This window comes from Cetorhinus maximus, chromosome 26, assembly GCF_964194155.1.
Source record: "Cetorhinus maximus chromosome 26, sCetMax3.hap1.1, whole genome shotgun sequence".
NCBI lineage: Eukaryota > Metazoa > Chordata > Chondrichthyes > Lamniformes > Cetorhinidae > Cetorhinus > Cetorhinus maximus.
The window spans coordinates 39,026,140-39,044,920 of NC_135904.1; the positions used below are offsets into that span (position 1 = coordinate 39,026,140).

The following is an 18,781-nucleotide window of genomic DNA, read 5'->3' on the forward strand; positions in this document are numbered from 1 at the left end:
TGGATGATCCATCTCGGCCTCCTACCAAGTTCCCCACTATCACAGATGCCAGACTTCATCCAGTTTGAATTACTCAATATGATGTTGGTAAATGGCTTGAAGGTACTGGATGCAGTGAAACCTGTGTCCTGTCAACATCCCAGTTGTAGTACTGTACTCTTGGGCTCCAGAACTAGCTGCACACTTAAGCCAAGTGGTTTCAGTACAGCTACAACACTGCCATCTATGGGACAAACATGTAAAATTGCCCAGGTATGTCCTGTTCACAAAAACCAGGACAAATCCAATCCGGCTAATGTTCTATCAATCGACTCTCAATTGTCAGTTAAGTGAAAAAAGGTGCTTTTGACAGTGCTATCAAGCAGCACTTACACAGCAATACCCTGCTCACCGATAATCAACTAGGTTTCACCAGGACCACTTGGCTACAGACCTCATTACAGTCTTGGTCCAAAATTAACATAAGTTGTTTATGAGGTAAGGTGAGACTTATAGACCCTGATGTCAAAGAGGCATTTGACTGCCTGTGGCATCAAAAAGCCTCACCAAAATGTGAATCAGGCAATACTCTCCATTCATTGCAGTCATAGCTAGCACAAAGGAAAATGGCTGTAGCTGTTGGAAGCCAAGCAATTCAGCCCCCAGACTTCACTGCAGGAGTTCCTCAGGGCAGTAATTTGTCAACAGAACTGGCACCCCTGTATTACCTACTCAAGAAAAACCAACATTGGCCTTGACAAACACTACAGAAAAAAGCTTTCACAAAGGTGAAACAACTGTTACACTCATCCACCCTATTAGTACATTTTGACAAGGAAAAGAGTTAGTTCTGACATGTGACACATCTTATGGGGTGAGAGCAGGTGCTCTCCCATCGAGTGTATGAGGGCTTAGAATGACCCATTGGATATGTATCAAGAACATATCCTTTTCATTTTTCTCTATTTCAGTTGGACTGTGGATTTAAAACTACAATGACTGCAGTTTGAAAGACATGTCTACTGGAACAGGATGAGAGATATATACAATGCTGTAGTCCTGGAACAAGAGTGTGCCATGAGACACAGGATGATGCCAGAATGGAGTCCTGGACCAAGGGAGATGCCTAACAACAACATCTGAATTGGCTCCTGACCAGGTGACCAGGGTTTGTGTGAGAACAGTGCAGCAGAATAGCTCCTAGCGTGTAAAGAGAAACACCTAAAAATCTCTTTTCCTCATATCTCTATACGCTGCTCTCTCTCTCTCTGAGGAAACCCCTGTAAAGAGGAAAAGAGGAAAACCACTGTTAAAGACATTGAAAAGAAAGTTCTCAACCAGTGAACTAAACACTGAGTCCTGTGGGTGGTCTCTCAGACTCTGCTTGGCAGGAGGGCAATTTGAAGAGGACTCAGGTTCACCAGTCAGGTTGTCATCTGGATTGATGGATGAATGCAGCATCTTTGGCCAGTTCGATTGGGTAGATGACTGCTTTCATGGGTGGGAGGCTGCTTCTGTACGGCAGCCAGTGCACGTCTGCTTCACCTCTCCGTACCGTGCTGGGTTTGAATGAGGTAGGACTGTGCGTATGGTGTCTATTCAACCACTTGTCCACAATGAGCTTGGTCTCAGGTCCAAACTGGCTCTCCTAGTTGGACATCTGGCAGGTTGCATGCCTTGTGATGTTTATCCCTAGTTCAACATCTGACTGGAATGATAGCTCTCTTATTTTATCCAAGTCATCAGCTTGTACACGCAGCATGAGTGTGTGTGGGAGAGTACTGGGAGTTGGCTTCTCAGTCTTCTTCCCATGAGGAGGTCACATGGTGCTACACCATTTTGGAGTGGAGTTGAATGATAGCTCAGAAGCGGAAGTTGGATATCATCGTTCTTTTTCAGAGATGCTTTCACTGTACGCACTCATCTTTCAGCTTCACCATTGGCTTGAGGGTATCTTGGTAAACTGGTGGTTTGGACAAATCTATACAATACTGTGAACTTTTTAAAGTATTCATTGGAAAACTGTGGTCTATTGAGATTACAACATCTGGGATTCCATGAGTTGCAAATATCTCCTTTAGTGATGTAATCACTGCCTCAGAAGGGTGACTATGCAGTGATTTGACTTCTACCATCTAGAGTAGTAGTTTATTAAGATCAATGACAACTTATGTCTATGTTCAAAGATGTCCATCCCAAGGTGTAATGGGAAGGGAGATGACATCAATGGTTCGCTTGCCTCCTGACAATGAATAGTACAAATAATATAATCTCTTCCAGTGGCTTTGAGAGACCTAGTCACCAAACAGAATATCTTGCTCTGGCTCAACATTTTGCAATGCTTAAATGTCCTTGTTGAAATTGTTGCCATATATCAAGTCTCAGAACTCTCAGAGTGACCACTCTCTTGTCATAGATGAGTAAAGCATCAAATACACTGAGGTGTGCTCTCTGCTCACTGTACTGTCTGACAGTGGGATTGTGTGACATGTATACATACAAATATACAAACATACGAATTAGAAGCAGGAATAGGCCACTCAGCCCATCGAGCCTGCTCCACCATTCAAAACTATCATTGCTGATCTGATTGTAACCACCCCCGCTAACCTATTACGCCTTTGCTTATCAAGAATCTATGTAGCTCTGCTTTAAAAATATTCAAAGACCCAGCTTCCACTGCTCTATGAGGAAGAGAGTTCCAAAGACTCACGGCCCTCTGAGAAAAAAATTCTCCTGGCTTTCTTAGCCCTGTGAACAGCTGTGGGAACTCAGCTCTGAAGTTTTTGGACTGATTTTCTTGGCTTTCCAGTCCTTCTACTCTGCTAATCAGCTGCAAGCCAGCGCAGGCATTCCTGTTGAAGAGTGAATAACTCTGGTTCTGAATCACCCAGTGTTTCTGTGATTTTTGTTCTCTCAATATTGGAAGGTTGCTTTCAATTCTCCAATGACCTTGAGTTCTATCACTCTGACAGGACAGACCCAGCAGAGGTGGCTACACAGTGGTATACAGACAGGAGAGAGTTGCCCTGGGAGTCCTCAGCATCAACTCTGGACCCCGTGAAGTCTCGTGGCATTAGGTCAAACATGGGCAAGGAAACCTCCTGCTGTTTACCCCGTACCGCCCTCCCTCAGCTGATGAATCAGTGCTCCTCCATGTTGAACACCACTTGGAGGAAGCACTGATGGTGGCAATGGTGCAGAATGTACTCTAGGTAGGTGACTTCAATGTCCACCACCAAGAGTGGCTCGGTAGCACCACTATTGACCGAGCTGGCCGAGTCCTAATGACATGGCTGCTAGACTGGGTCTGTGGCAAGTGGTGAGGGAACCAACAAGGGGGAAAAACATACTTCACCATCCTCACCAACCTCCCTGCCACAGATGCATCTGTCCATGACACTATCGGTAGGAGTGACCACCGCACAGTCCATCTGGAGATGAAGACCCGCCTTCACATTGAGGATACACTCTATCCTGTTGTGTGACAACACTAGTGAGCTAATTGGGAAAGATTTCATACAAACATAGGAATTGGGAGCAGGAGTAGGCCTTTTGCCCCCTTTGAGCCTGCTCCGCCAGTTGATAACATCATAGGCTGCTCTGATTGGGGCCTCAACTCCACATCCCCGCGATATCCTTTGTTAGTCAAGGATTTATCTACCTGAGCCTTAAAAATATTCGATGACCCTGCCTCCACAGCTCTCTGGGGAAGAGTTCCAAAGAGTCATATAACCCTCAGAGAAAAAAATTCTCCTCATCTCCCTTATTTTTAAATCATGTCCCCTAGATCTAGTCTCTTCCACAAGGAGAAACATCCTTTCAACATTCACCCTGTCAAGCCCCTTCAGGATCTTAAATGTTTCAGTAAGATCACATCTCATTCTTCTAAACCCCAACCTGTCCAATCTTTCCTCATAAGATAACACCCCCACCCCAAGTATTAATCAAGTGAACCTTCTCTAAAGCATTTCTATCCCTTCTTAAATAAGGAGACCAAAACTGTACACACTATTCAAGATGTGGTCTCACCAACACCACACAACTGCAGCAAAACATCCCCACTTTTATATTCCATTCCCCTTACAATAATCAACAACATTCCATTTGTCTTCCTAATCACTTTCTGTATCTGCATGCCAACATTTTGTGATTCAAGTACCAGAACACCCAGAAGCCTCTGCACCTCAGACTGCTGCAATCTCTCTCTATTTCAGTAATATGCTGCTTTTCTATCCTTCCTGCCAAAGTGGACAACCTCATGTTTTCCCACATTATAATCCATCTGCCAAATTTTTGCCATTCACTTACCTATTTATATCCCTTTGCAGACTCCTTATGTCCCCTTCACAACTTACTCTCCTAGCTATCTTTGTGCCATCAGCAAATTTCGCAGCCATACATTTATATCATTAATATAAATTGTAAATCCCTGTTTGCTGTTAGCTAGCCGATCTCTATCTGTGCTAATATGTTACGTCCAATGCCATGAGCTCTTTTTTGTGTAGTGACATTTGATGTGGCACCTTGTCAAACCTGGAAATCTAAATGCAGCACATCCATAGGTACCTCCTTATTCGTAATATTTGTTACTTCCTCAAAGAATTCCAATTAATTAGTCAAACACAATTTCCCTTTCATAAAACCATGTTGACTCTGTCTGATTACATCGAGATTTTCCAAGTGCCCCGTCATAAACTGTTTAATAATAGATTCCAGTGTTCTCCCTATGACAGATGTTAAGCTAACTGGCCTGTAGTTCCTGCTTTCTATTTCTTTCCTTTCTTAAATAGAGGAGTCACATTCACCATTTCCCAATCTGATGCGACCTTTCCAGATTCTAGGGAATTTTGGAAAAATTAACACCAATGCATTGACTATTTCAGCAGCCACTTCTTTTAAGGCCCTAGGATGAAGCCCATCAGGACCTGAGGACTTGTCAGCTTTTAGTTCTAATAATTTTTCAGTACCTTTTCCCTAGTGATCTCGCAACTCAAAACTGGGCATCCATAAGGCACTCTGGGCAATCAGCAGCAGCAGAATTGTATACAACCACAATCTGTAATGTCATATGGCATATCCCCCACTCTACCATTACTATCAAGCCAGGTGATCAAAGCTGGTTCAAAGAAGAGTGCAGGAAGGTATGCCAGAAGCAGCACCAAGCTTACATAAAAATGAGCTGTCAATCTGATGAAGCTACAACATAAGACTTATTGCATACCAAACAGCAAAAGCAGATGTGATAGACAGAGCCAGGCAATCCCAGAACCAAGAGCTCTGCATTCCTGTCAGTTATGAATGCCAGTGGACAATTACAAGTACTGTGGCTACAAGAGCAGGTCGGAGGCTGGGAATTCTGCAGCAAGTAACTCACCTCCTGACTCCCCAAAGCCTGTGCACCATCTACAAGGCACAGGTTAGGAGTGTGATGGGATACTCCCCACTTGCCTGGATGAGTGCAGCTCCCACAACACAAGAAGCTCGACACCATCCAGGACAAAGCAGCTGCTTGATTGACACCCCATCCACAAACATTCACACCCTCCACCACCGACGCACAGTAGCAGCAGCGTGTGTTAGGCTCCTTAGACAGCACCTTCTAAACCTATGAATCCTACTATCTAGAAGGACAAGGGTTACAGGCACAAGTGAGCACTGTCAATGCCTTATTAATTATGTTGTTAAGGTTTAATGGTACATTATTAAACAGGTGATGGGTATTTGTACACTTATAAATGAGGATGGCTGGGATACTGGTAGGTTGGAGTAGTGTTGACTGCGAACTAAGTCAATAAACTCTCTCCAGCAAAGAAAGCAGCTGTGTCTTAGTTTAACTTCACCAACTGGTATGGATCCAGTTAGCAAACACCACCATCTATAACTTCCCCTCCAAGCCACACACCTTCCGCACTTGAAATCATGCCACCGTTCCTTCACTGTCGCTGGGTCAGAATCCTGGAACTCCCTCCCTAACAGCACTGTGGGTGTACCTACACCACATGGACAGCAGCAGTTCAAGAAGGCAGCTCACCATCACCTTCTCAAGGGCAATGGGGCTGGGCAATAAATGCTGGCCCAGCCAGTGATGCCCACATTCAATTCACCTCTCCAGAGCATTAGTCCAGGCCTTTGTCATATAACAAAGTTATTATGCTTCTTTTCCTGTATTGATTTTAGTTAGAGTAAATAAAGAGAAACTGTTTCTAATGGCTGAAGGGTTGATAACCAGAGTGAACAGGTTTAGGCTGAGGCAGCATGAGGAAAAGAGGAAATATGCAACAGGGCTGCTGGATACCGATTCAATATTAGCCTTCAGAAAAGAATTGGATATATACTTGTCTGAGAAGGAATTGCAGGAGTAGGTAGAAAGAGTGGGACAGTGGGACTAACTGGAAAGTTCTTTGAAAGAGCCAGAGCAGACTTGATGGGCTGAATAGCCTCTTTTTCTGTTATACTAATCTATGATTCAATGAATCAAGCTTCAATCTGTCCCCTCCAGTCACCAACACTTTGACCAAAGCTTACCTTAATTTTCTCTCCTGTATGTAGAACAATCCAACGTCGCCAACCTCTTGACCGAGTGGAAACCCCTCGTCCATGGTACCATTCTATTTAATCTGTTCTGCACCCTCTGCAAAGCCTTATTTGTAGTGCTCAGAAATGAACACAATACTCCAGCTGGGGCCTAACCCAGGTTTAACATAACTTCCTTGCTTTTGTACCCTGTGCCTCTATTTATAATGCCCAGGATCCCTAATCCTTTTTTAAAAAGTCTTCTCAACCTGCCCTGACACCTAAGACTTGTGTACATACACGACACCTCTGCTCTGGCACTCCCTTAAAATTGTATCATCTAGTTCATATTGCTTTTCCCCAATTTTCATAGAAAAATATATAATTTTGCACTTATCTGCATTAGATTTTATCTGCCGTGTGTCTGTTCTTTTCACCAGTCTGGTTCTAGCCTCACTGCTCCATTTCTCAGCGGTGTCATCTGCAAACTTTGAAATTATGCCCTAAGTTCAAGCAATTAATATATATCAAAAAGAGCTGTGGTCTGAATATCAAACCCTGGGGAACAGCAGCATGTACCTCCTTACAGCCTGCAAAACAATGTCACTCCCCTTCAATTCCATGAACTTTAATTTTGCTGACAATTCACTTCAACTGCAATGCCCTCATCAACATTCTCCATTTTATTTCACTTCCCTTCCCGGGGTATCTTGAATTGTTGCATGTGTTTGTATCAGGTACCTTGATAAAATCTCCAGAATTTTATGTTATGTTTGGAAAAATCCCCCTAACCCAAAGTCCATGAAATCTAAACATTACTGACATTGCTGGCAGTCTAACGAGGAATCCTTACTGCTTTAGGTACTGAAGACAAGACTGGCACTGGGGACCACTGGACAGTATAAGGGCATCAATGACTGTGCAAGGATCCTCATCAAAAATGAAGGCATCACTGCCCTCTACGTAGGATATGTGCCAAACCTCCTGGGCATCATCCCTTACGCTGGGATTGAGCTTGCTGTCTATGAAGTAAGTTTCAAAAATAAATACTGTAGGTTTGCGAAATCTTTTTCCTGTAAAAGTTATCCTTTTTAATTCCTATAATTTGGATGTTTGATCCAGCATCAGTGGACACATGGAATGATGGAGCTCTTGGCCCAGATGTGACTTGGAAATAATCTTACTGCCATAGTATCCATGGGAGCTCCTTAGGGCTTTATGTCAAACTGCCTCCTCACGTTTTCACCATGTATCTTCAGAGCCAGTGTGTTCACCTGCACTAGTCTGCCAGTTTGATGTATGATGATGTGCAGGTGTTCAGGTGCCAGTAAATGGGCACAGGGCACCTCTGGTGCAGCTTGACCTGTCCAGTACCTCAGTTTGTGCTTTGTTTTTTTCTAAACATGTCAGATAGATAGACAGCCTTTGGGAAACATGACACAAGTGACGGCTCTTGGAAACATTAGAGTCACATTAAGAAGAAAAGCAAAAATTGTTATGGCACCTTCCATATCCTCAGGACATCCCAAAGCATTTTACAACCAACAAAGTACTTTGAAAGCGGGGTCAGTGCAGCAGCCAATTTGCACTCAACAAGCTCCTACAAACAGCAATATGATAATAACCAGATAGTTTTAGCGATGTTGGTTGAAGGGTAAATATTGCCAGGATATTGGGAGAACTTCCATGCTCTTCAAATAGTACAGTGAGATCATTCACATCCATCTGAAAGATAGCATTTCCAACAGCGCATGCTGCATTGGCAGCCTCAGTCTACGTACGCAAGTTTCTGGAGTGGGACTTGAATCCATGACTCTCTGACTCAGAGGTGAAAGTATTACCCTTTGAGCCACAGTCAAAACCTAAGAGTCAGCAAAAAATGTTCATTAATGAAAATATGCCAGAAATGGCCTCCAAATATTGAATGAAACCTCTCTCTGGCCCTTTACACTTTGTTTGGTCAAGTGCTCAGAACCTGGGCACTCATTGATTTGGGCAGTACTTAGAAATGGCATGTGCCCAGTGTGTGTTGGAAAATGCTGGCAGTGCTACTCAGTCACTTCCATGTCAATATCCTATCACACCGCACATGAGCTTTCGATGCCCTGCCAGTCACCTCCATGAACACAAGGCATAAGTGTGTGATGGGTGACCCTGTGCTCAAGGTCTCCATCTATCATTGTTGTCCTGTCACTGATGCACACTGAGTGGAAAAGAGTCGTAATGTTATCCATTGCTACAGTCGAGTGATACTCTTAAGTCATTACCTCAAACTACTTGTGCAAGTAGGCATGGCCCAAGGTTAAAGAGCAAAGTCTGACCTGCATCACAGGGGTTAATAGGAATATTTTATAAACCCACTCTTCCATTATTCTGAAATCCTAATGACAGCATGTACATGATAGTGTAACTGAAAGCACACACAAACATTTGTGAACTGATATGTCTGTTGGTAATCTTAAATTGGAACTGAGTATCTGCTCCTTTTCAGCTGTGAATTGTTCTTTATTTGTGTATTTTATTCACATTCAATCAAGAGTGTGAAGAAAGCCTATATTCAGGACTATGGCCAAAACCCAAGTGAGCCTGGAATCTTTGTTCATCTCGGCTGTGGCACCATTTCCAGCACCTGTGGTCAGTTGGGCAGCTACCCCCTGGCACTTGTGAGGACCAAGATGCAAGCACATGGTGAGACCCCTCACACTTCTATTCAAATTTCAGGTAGACCTTCCTCAATGAAACTCAGTGCGTAATGGATGAGAGAGTGGCGTTTTTCACTGAGTTACTGTTGAAGCCTTTTCTCCAGGTTCTAAAGTATGTAGTAGTAGCAGGCAGCCAAGCATCAGGGGTAGTTCAATCCAGAAGTTCATTAATATTCAGCCAAAGAGGCAATGGATAATTTGGAGAGTTTATAGAATGCATTAGATCCTAAGGCTGGAAACACTAGAGCCAAAGATTTCAATGGTTATGCCGGATATTTGGTAATGCAGAGCCTTTGGTTATGGTGGGCTCTCAGTTATGACCGGCCCTCGGTGACCCTGGTCTGTTAAGTTGCTTAATACTCCAGGTTGCCCTCATGATCTACCTCAACATTGGTCTCAGAGCTATACTGGCAGTGTCCAGGCAGGAGCCAATGTGTACAGAGGACACATAATATCAGACCATAATATCCAGCAAAGTACTGCAAATGCTGAAAGTCTGAAAAACAAACTGCAGAACTGACTGCCTAGCAAGTGGGAAAGAAGCCAAGGTATGGATGGTAAGGAAGTGGAGGGGTTCAGGGGTTGTCAAGTTGGCACAGTTTGTGGGGATGAGGGGATTGGGATTGGGGTGAGGGGTGGATCAAGATCAAGGTGTGAGAGTCAGAGATCAGGCCGGGGGGGATTGCGAAGTGTGGGATCAGAGATCATTGGAGGGGGCGGGTCAGGGATTGAGAGAGTTTGTCAGAGATGCTGCAGGAAGTGTGTTGGAGATTGCAGGGGTACAGATGTTTTAATATTGGGTGTGATGGAAACACTCCTGCTGTAAATCCCTCATTGATCAGGTTCTCCTTGCATCCATTTACCTGCCATGATTCTCGCACCTCAGGAAACCAGGGCAATTGTTAAATAGAATTGTTAAAATGGAGGCACACAACCACTAACTGAGCCGCATCCTTGGTTTCCCTTCCCATTGTGCCCTTGCCCGTCATCCTATGAGCAGACTTATTGCCTGCCACCCCTGTTCAGGCTCTGTTAAAACCAGAAATGAATGAGTTGGAGATGGATTGGGGTCAGGCTGAGAATTTAAAATGTTTTATTTTTCACATGACCCAAGCACACCAGTTCTTGGGTATTACAATTACCTGCTGTATTTCTGAGATCTGTCTTGAGTGTGTTTCAAATGCAAGGTTTTATAAGATTGTTATGTTTTGGGATCTGTTTTAATATAAGGGAAGGCTATATGTTTTAATATACTGGGAAGAAGGTACAAGATGGTCAACTTTTAGACAATGCCAGAATCATCTGTGTTGACAGTGGATAAACCATTAACCTCCAAAGTCAGAATCACAGAATCAGAATCACAGAATCACAGTGCAAAAGAGGTCCTTCGGCCCATCGAGTCTGCACCGACACGTGAAAAACACCTGACCTACCTACCTAATCCCATTTACCAGCACTTGGCCCATAGCCTTGAATGTTATGACATGCCAAGTGCTCATCCAGGTACTTTTTAAAGGATGTGAGGCAACCCGCCTCCACCACCCTCCCAGGCGGCACATTCCAGACTGTCACCACCCTCTGGGTATAAAGGTTTTTCCTCACATCCCCCCTAAACCTCCTGCCCCTCACCTTGAACTTATGTCCCCTCGTGACTGACCCTTCAACTAAGGGGAACAGCTGCTCCCTATCCACCCTGTCCATGCCCCTCATAATCTTGTACACCTTGATCAGGTCGCCCCTCAGTCTTCTCTGTTCCAACGAAAGCAACCCAAGTCTATCCATCCTCTCTTCATAACTTAAATGTTTCATCCCAGGCAACATCCTGGTGAATCTCCTCTGCACCCCCTCCAGTGCAATCACATCCTTCCTATAATGTGGCGACCAGAACTGCACACAGTACTCCAGCTGTGGCCTCACCAAGGTTCTATACAACTCCAACATGACCTCCCTACTTTTGTAATCTAGGCCTCGATTGATAAAGGCAAGTGTCCCATATGCCTTTTTCACCACCCCACTAACGTGCCCCTCTGCCTTCAGAGATCTATGGACACACGTGCCAAGGTCCCTTTGTTCCTCAGAACTTCCTAGTGTCATGCCATTCATTGAATACTTCCTTGTCAAATTACTCCTTCCAAAATGGATCACCTCACACTTTTCAGGGTGAAATTCCATCTGCCACTTATCTGCCCATTTGACCATCCCATCTATATCTTCCTGTAGCCCAAGACACTCAACCTCACTGTTAACCACCCGGACAATCTTTGTGTCATCCGCAAACTTACTAATCCTGCCCCCCACATAGTCATCTATGTCATTTATATAAATGACAAATAATAGGGGACAGAGCACAGATCCCTGTGGCACGCCACTGGACTCCAGTCACTAAAGCATCCTTCTGTCATCACCCTCTGTCTCCAACAACTAAGCAAATTTTGAATCCACCTTATCAAATTACCCTGTATCCCATGTGCATTTGCCTTCTTTATAAGTCTCCCATGTAGGACCTTGTTAAAGGCTTTGCTGAAATCCATATAAACTACATCAACTGCACTACCCTCATCTACACACCTGGTCACCTCCTCAAAAAATTCAATCAAATTTGTTAGGCATGACCTCCCTCTGACAAAGCCATGCTGACTATCCCTGATCAAACCTTGCCTCTCCAAGTGGATATAGATTCTCTCCTTCAGAATTTTCTCCAATAGTTTCCCTACCACTAAAGTGAGACTCACTGGCCTGCAGTTCCTTGGCTTTTCTCTACAACCCTTCTTATATAGCGGAACCACATTAGCTGTTCTCTAGTCCTCTGGCACCTCCCCCGTGGCCAGAGAGGAATTAAAAATTTGGGCCAGAGCCCCTGCGATCTCCTCCCTTGCCTCCCTGGGACACAAATCATCCAGACCATCCAGGCTGATGTTGCTCTCAGGTATTGAGTGTCGAACCTGCAGCCCTGGAGTGTGTTAAAGGTCCATCTGTGGTGGGCTAGCTGAAGGTTCTGTCCCTGCCTCCCTGGAGTCTGCCCGGGTCAGCATCTACGCCCTCAGTGTTCTCCTGTGCGTGCTCATCCTCAGACTCACTGCTGGACTCATCGCGAGCATCCGGAGCTGTGTCTACATCTTCCTCGTCCATTGCATTGCCCCTTTCCAGTGCCAGATTGTGGAGAGCGCAGCATGCAGTCACTATCACCGAGACACGATCTGGGGGGCACTAGAGTGCACTCCCGAATGGTCCAGGCATCGGAAGCGCAACTTAAGAAGGTCGATGGTTCTCTCCACCACAGCCCTTGTGGAGCCGTGGCTCCTATTGTACCACTGCTCAGCTTCTGTTCTTGGATGGCGGAGAGGCTTCATGAGCCACCTTCTGAGGGGATAGCCCTTGTCACCCAGCAGCCATCCATCCAGCCGGGCTGGAGCACTGAAGAGCCCCGGCACCTAGGAGTGTCTGAGGATGTAGGCATTGTGGGAGCTGCCTGGGTACCTTGCACAGACTTGTAGAATCTGCATCCTGTGGTCACACACTATCTGCACGTTCATGGAGTGGAAGCCCTTCCTGTTGACGAAGGCACCGGGCTCACCTGCTGGCGCCTTGATGGCCACATGTGTACAGTCTAGAGCACCCTGGACACGGGGGAAGCCAGCAATGGCCGCGAAGCCTCTGGCTCACTCAGCCTGGCTGGCATCGTCCCAGTGGGAGTGGATGAAGGTTAATGCACGTCTGAACAGAGCGTCTGTGACCTGCTTGACACAAGTGTGGACAGCTGATTGGGAGACACTGCAAAGATCACCCACTGACCCCTGGAAAGAGCCAGAGGCAAAGAAGTGGAGGGCAGCTGTGACCTTTAGAGCCACTGGCATGGGGTGTCCACCCACACAGTTAGCGGAGATCTCAGGCCCAATCATCTGACAGATGGAGGTGACTGTCTCCCTTGAGAGACGGAGCCTCCTTCGGCACTGCACCTCAGACATATTGAGGTAGCTGCTTCGCTGCCTGTAAACCCTGGCAGCAGGATAGTTACGTCTTCTGCAGCCCCTTCCACCTTCCACTTCCTGTTGCCCTGCGCCCCTTGTGCCTCTCCTCCCAAAGGTGGCTCCCCTGGAGGCTGAATGTGGACTCCTGGCCTCCTCCCCCTTCTGGCCCTCCCTTCCTCCTCAGAGGAGGTGCCTCCAGTGGACAGTTCAGCTCCCATTCCCAGGCTAAGGGAAGGCTTCCTGAAACCTGCAGGCCCCAGAAATGATTTCTACTGTAGAGTCCTGACCAAGGCTTTTACCCTTGTCCTAGCAGCTGGTATGAGTTTTGAAGTCTTCCTGCTCACACAGGCAAGTAAAAGTTACTTTCACACTTAAATACCTCAAACATCACATTCGTGACCCCGCTCACCCCCCTTAACCCGCCCATGGGTGAGCTTTATACAAATGTCTCCTACCCACCTGCCCGATGCGCCCGTGCAACGTCCTGAAGATCGCACAGGCTGCAAGAAATCGAGATCAGTTGCTGCCTCAGGGGCCTTAACTGGCCCATTAATTGATGGCAGGCGCGCATCCAAACATATACACGCCTGCCTTCCCAAATATCACGATGGCGCAAGGTAACATGGGGGCACTCACCTGACATCACCTCCGTCATTTTACTTGTGGATGTGCAGGGCCCGCTGCCACACGCCAATGGGAAAGTTTTGGCCAATGGTGAAGTCCTCCAATATATAATGTATAATTTCTGCATCTCTTTGTAATTCCCTTGCAAATTTGTTCCTCTACATCCTTCTTACTAGTTGGTGGCCTATAGACTACACCGAGCAATGGAATTGCACCTTTTTGTTCCCTAGCTCTAGCCAATTAGATTCTGTCCTTGACTAATAATGATAAAGGGTATAAAATAAAGGGTAAAACTCTAAAGGGGGTGCAGGAGCACAGGGACATAGGTGTATAGCTGCAAAAATTATTGAAGGTGGCCGGACAGGTTGAGAGAGCAGTTAATAAAGTATACAGTATTCTGGTCTTAATAAATAGTGGCAAAGAGTACAAAAGCAAGGAGGTTATAATAAATCTGGATAAAACACTGGTTTGGCCTCAGCTGGAGTATGGTGTCCAGTTCTGGGAGCTGCACTTAGGGAGGATGAGAAGGCATTAGAGAGGGTGCAGAAAAGATTCACGTGGATGGTTCCAGGGATGAGAAACTTCAGCTACGTAGATAGATTGGAGAAGCTAGGGCTGTTTTCCTTGGAAAAGAGAAGGCTGAGAGGAGATTTGATAGGAGTTTCAAAAACATGAAGGGTCTGGATAGTGTAGATAGGAAACTAACTGTTCCCATTGGTGGAAGGATTGAGAATCAGAGGGCACAGAATTAAGGCGATTGGGAAAAGAAGCAATGACAACATGAGGAAAAACTCTTTCACACAGAGAGTGGTTAGGATCTGGAATACACAGCTTGATCGTATCGTGGAGGCAGATTCAACTGTGCTTTCAAAAGAGAATCATAGAAGAGGAAAAACTTGCGAGGCTTCAGATAAACACACACTAGTGATTTGCCCTTGCAAAGGGCCAGCACAAACACGATGGGCCAAATGGCTTCCCCCTGTGATTATTCAATATTTGGAATGAACCTTGAATTGAAAGTATACAGTACATTTGTATTAGCTATAGATATTATAGTACAAGCAACGCCAATAAATATTTGCAACCTCTCAGCTGAACGATTTACAGAATTATTTTCAAGGTATAATTTTACTCCATGTGAGACTGAGCACCACTCTGGTATTTCTAAAGTGAGTGAGAACAGTCCTTGTTCAGAAATACCATCCAATAAAGCTGCAACTAAGTTAGGAGCAGCCAAATTCAGAGGTGACTGTCAGTCATAGATAAAACAGAATAAATTAACAGCATGTTTCTTTTTGAATGTGACTTGGGAAACCAGAGCACATTGATATTGAGTGAGGTTAGTGATATGATTTTGAATGAATTCATTTTTTTAACTGTTTGTGACTGAAATTAAAGAAGCTGCTATCAAACTAAAACGAGATGAAAATGATTCAGAATGCCTTGCTCATTGCTCCATTAGTACAGTCTAGTGGGGAGTCTTGTGAGAGAAATAAATTAAGGGGATCCCTGTTCCTGATCACTGTCTACTGTACCCTGTTGGGAATTGTGTTTCTTCTTATTATTCTTTCATGGGATGTAGGTTGGGCCAGCATTTATTGTCCATCCCTAGTTGCCCTTGAGAAGGTGGTAGTGAGCTGCTGCCTTGAACCGCTGCAGCCCATGTGGTGTAGGTACACCCACAGTGCTGTTAGGGAGGGAGGCTTCATTCCTTTTATTAGACTTTATAGCCATTTGATATAATTGAATGGCTTGCTTGGCCATTTCAGAGAGCAGTTAAGAGTCAACCACATTGCTGTGGGTCTGGATTCACATGTAGGCCAGACCAGGTAAGGGTGGCAGATTTCCATCCCTAAAGGATATTAGTGAACCAGATGGGTTTTTACAACAATCAATGATAGTTTCATGGTGGTTATAGCTGAGGTTGGCCTTTAATTCTAGATTTATTAATTGATTTCAAAATCCACCAGCTGTCCTGGTGAGATTTGAACCCATGTCCCCAGAACATGAGCCAGAGCCTCCCGTGTGTGCGTATGTCATCGGTTGGGGCTGACCTGTGAAGCCCTCCATGGCTTACTAGCTTGGAGAGACTTTGGGTGGTGAGAACCTTCACCTCTGGAAGCAAATTTCACAAATTTGGGCAAGTGCTGCCTGCAAATTCTCAATCGTCAAACTGCTGTGCAAACTTTGTTTCTTGAAATCCGCTTGGCATTGGCTCATGTGGGATTGTATCTTGGCATGGCAGGTCCTATAACCCATTTTAGCATCTTCAGGATGGGAAAGGAAAGAGAAAGCTGGAGAATGGGTCAAATGTACTGTAATACACAGCAGTTTTTCTTTTCACAGCCATTGTCGGAGGTGGGCCCCACGTGAGTATGCATAATCACTTCTACAACATCATCCGTGAAGAGGGCTTATTTGGTCTTTATCGAGGATTCACACCTAATTGCATTAAAGTAGTCCCTGCTGTGAGCATCAGTTTCGTTGTTTATGAGCAAATGAAAAACTTCCTCGGCCTCCACTCAAATTAACTGCCACTAAAAGTCAAAAACGAATTCACTCTTCCCCTCCTTCTCCTCAATCCTGAACCAGAAAAGGAGGACCTGATGGAATGGAGAGATTATTAGCAGATGCAATAAGCAGAAACCACATCGGAAATCTAGTGGAGCTATCCAGTGCACCTAGCTCACCAAAAAGCAGCCAACCAGCGCTGAGCCAGAAAACCATTTGCATGTCAATTATCAGAACCTACCCAAATAGTCTCCAAGAGCGAAATAATTAGCCCATCCATTAAAGACCAGAAACCAAACAATCCTCTCCAGCGAAAGCCAGCTCACCTATTAGCCAATCTACAAGGGACCAGCTCATCTCCTAGTTAATCCACCAGACACCAGATCTCCAGTTAGCCAATTCACCCAAGACCAATGACCCAAATAGCCAAACCAACATAGACCAACTTGCCTCCACCAGAGGCTAGCATGCAAGCTAGCCAATCCATGGTTGCCAATTTGCCAATCCACCAGAGACAGTCCAGCCAACTAGTCAATCCAACAGAGGCCACTGAGACAAATATGCAATCCCCCAGAGACCAGCTTGCAAACTAGCTAAACCGCCAGAAACCAGCTCGTCAACTAGCAAATACACAAGAGGTATTCACCAAATACCACCTTAACTACGGACCAGCTTGCCAAATAACCATTGGACCAGGGAGCAATTCACCAAGTAGCCATTCCACCATAGGCCATCACTATACCTAGCCAATCAACCAGAGATGACTGAGCTAACTAGGCAATTCACCAGCAAACCAGCTTGCCAACTAGCAAAACCAGCAGAAACCCGCACACTAATTAGCCAAACCACCAGAAACCAATTCATCAACTAGCCAAACCAGCAGAAACTAGCTTGCCAATTAACCAGTGCAGAGGCCAACTCGCCAATAAGCCAATCCAGCAGAAACGATCTCACCAATTAGCCAATCTATCAGAAATCACTGATCCAATCAGCAGCTCCACCAGAGAGCAACTCGCCCACTAGGCAAACCTCCAGAAACCAATTGCCAAGTGGCCGTTCCACCAGAAATCAGCTGGTCAACTACCAATACACGAGAGGCCACTGAGTCAACCTGCCAATCAGCCAGTGCCCAACTTGCCAATTACCAATCCTCCAGAGACCACTGAGATGACTAGTGTCCACAAGAGACTCAATAGCCAATCCACCAGAGACCAACTCACTAATTAGCCACACCACCAGAGACCAGCTCGCTGTCTAGCCAAACCATCCAAAACCAGCGCACTAACTAGCTAAAACATCAGAAACTAGCTTTGCCAACTATCCAATGCACCAAAGACCACCAGAGACTGCTGGTTGGATCAGTGCCATCTAGCCAATCCATGAGACACCAGATCACCAATGAGTCAGTTCATCAGAGACCTCTTGGCCAACTAACTAATCCATCAGAGACCAGTGGACCAACTAGCCAATTTATCAAAAGCACTGTGCCAACCAGCCACTCGACCAGAGAGCAGCTAGCCAACTTGTCAATCTATCAGAGGCCAGTTTACCAACCGGCTCATTCTCCAGAGACAACTGTGCCAACAAACTAAACCACCAGAATCCAGATTACCAACGAACGCCTTAATCAGAGAAATGCTTGCCAACTAGTCAATTAGCCAGATGCCACTGAGTCAACTAAACAAGCTACCAGAGAACAGCTCACTAACTAGCCAAAACACCAGAAACCAGCTCACCAATTAGCGCGTCCACTAGAAACCTGCTTGCCAACTAGCCATCATGGGAAACCACTGATCCAAACAGCCAATGCACCAGAGACCAGCTCACCAACCAAACAAGCCACTAGTTTGCTAACTAACCAATCCTCTATATACTGGCTTGTCAGGTAACCAAACCACCAGAAACCTGCTTGCCAACTAACCAATCCTCCAGACACCAGCTCGTCAAATGGCCAAACCACCAGAGACCAGCTCACCAACTAGCCAAATCACCAGAAACCAGCTTGCCAACCAGCCAATCCTTTGAAGCCACTGAGCCAATGGGCCAATCCACCAAAGATCAGCTTACTAAATAGCCAATCCTCCAGAGAGCTGCTCACCAACCAGCTAAACTGTGGAATAGAGCTTTAGTCAGCTAAAGTGTCTAAGGGTTAAATGATCTAAAAGTGATTATATTGCAGTAAGGAATGATGTAAACTAATCAAGCAGTATAAACTAATCAAGCAGTGTAAAACTGAAAACATAGAAAACAGAGGGTAGCAGTGGAAGGGTGCTTTTCTGAATGGAGAGCTGTGACTAGTGGTGTTCCGCAGGGATCAGTGCTGGGACCTTTGCTGTTTGTAGTATACATAAATGATTTGGAGGAAAATGTAACTGGGCTAATTAGTAAGTTTGCAGACAACACTAAGGTTGGAGGAGTTGCAGATAGTGAAGAGGATTGTCAAAGGATACAACGGGATATAGATTGCTTGGAGACTTGGGC

General features: G+C 45.3%; 1 protein-coding gene across 1 annotated transcript in view; it reads left to right on the forward strand.

The window, feature by feature from the left end:
* The window catches only part of LOC144668165 (mitochondrial adenyl nucleotide antiporter SLC25A24-like), a 75,255-nt gene extending 58,935 nt beyond the window's left edge, over positions 1-16,320 (forward strand). Inside the window, exons 5-7 of the mRNA XM_078529917.1 lie at positions 7,357-7,524; positions 9,033-9,183; positions 16,136-16,320. Coding sequence (XP_078386043.1) covers positions 7,357-7,524; positions 9,033-9,183; positions 16,136-16,320 — 504 coding nt within the window. The remainder of the gene's footprint in view (positions 1-7,356; positions 7,525-9,032; positions 9,184-16,135) is intronic.
* Positions 16,321-18,781: the final 2,461 nt, after the last annotated feature.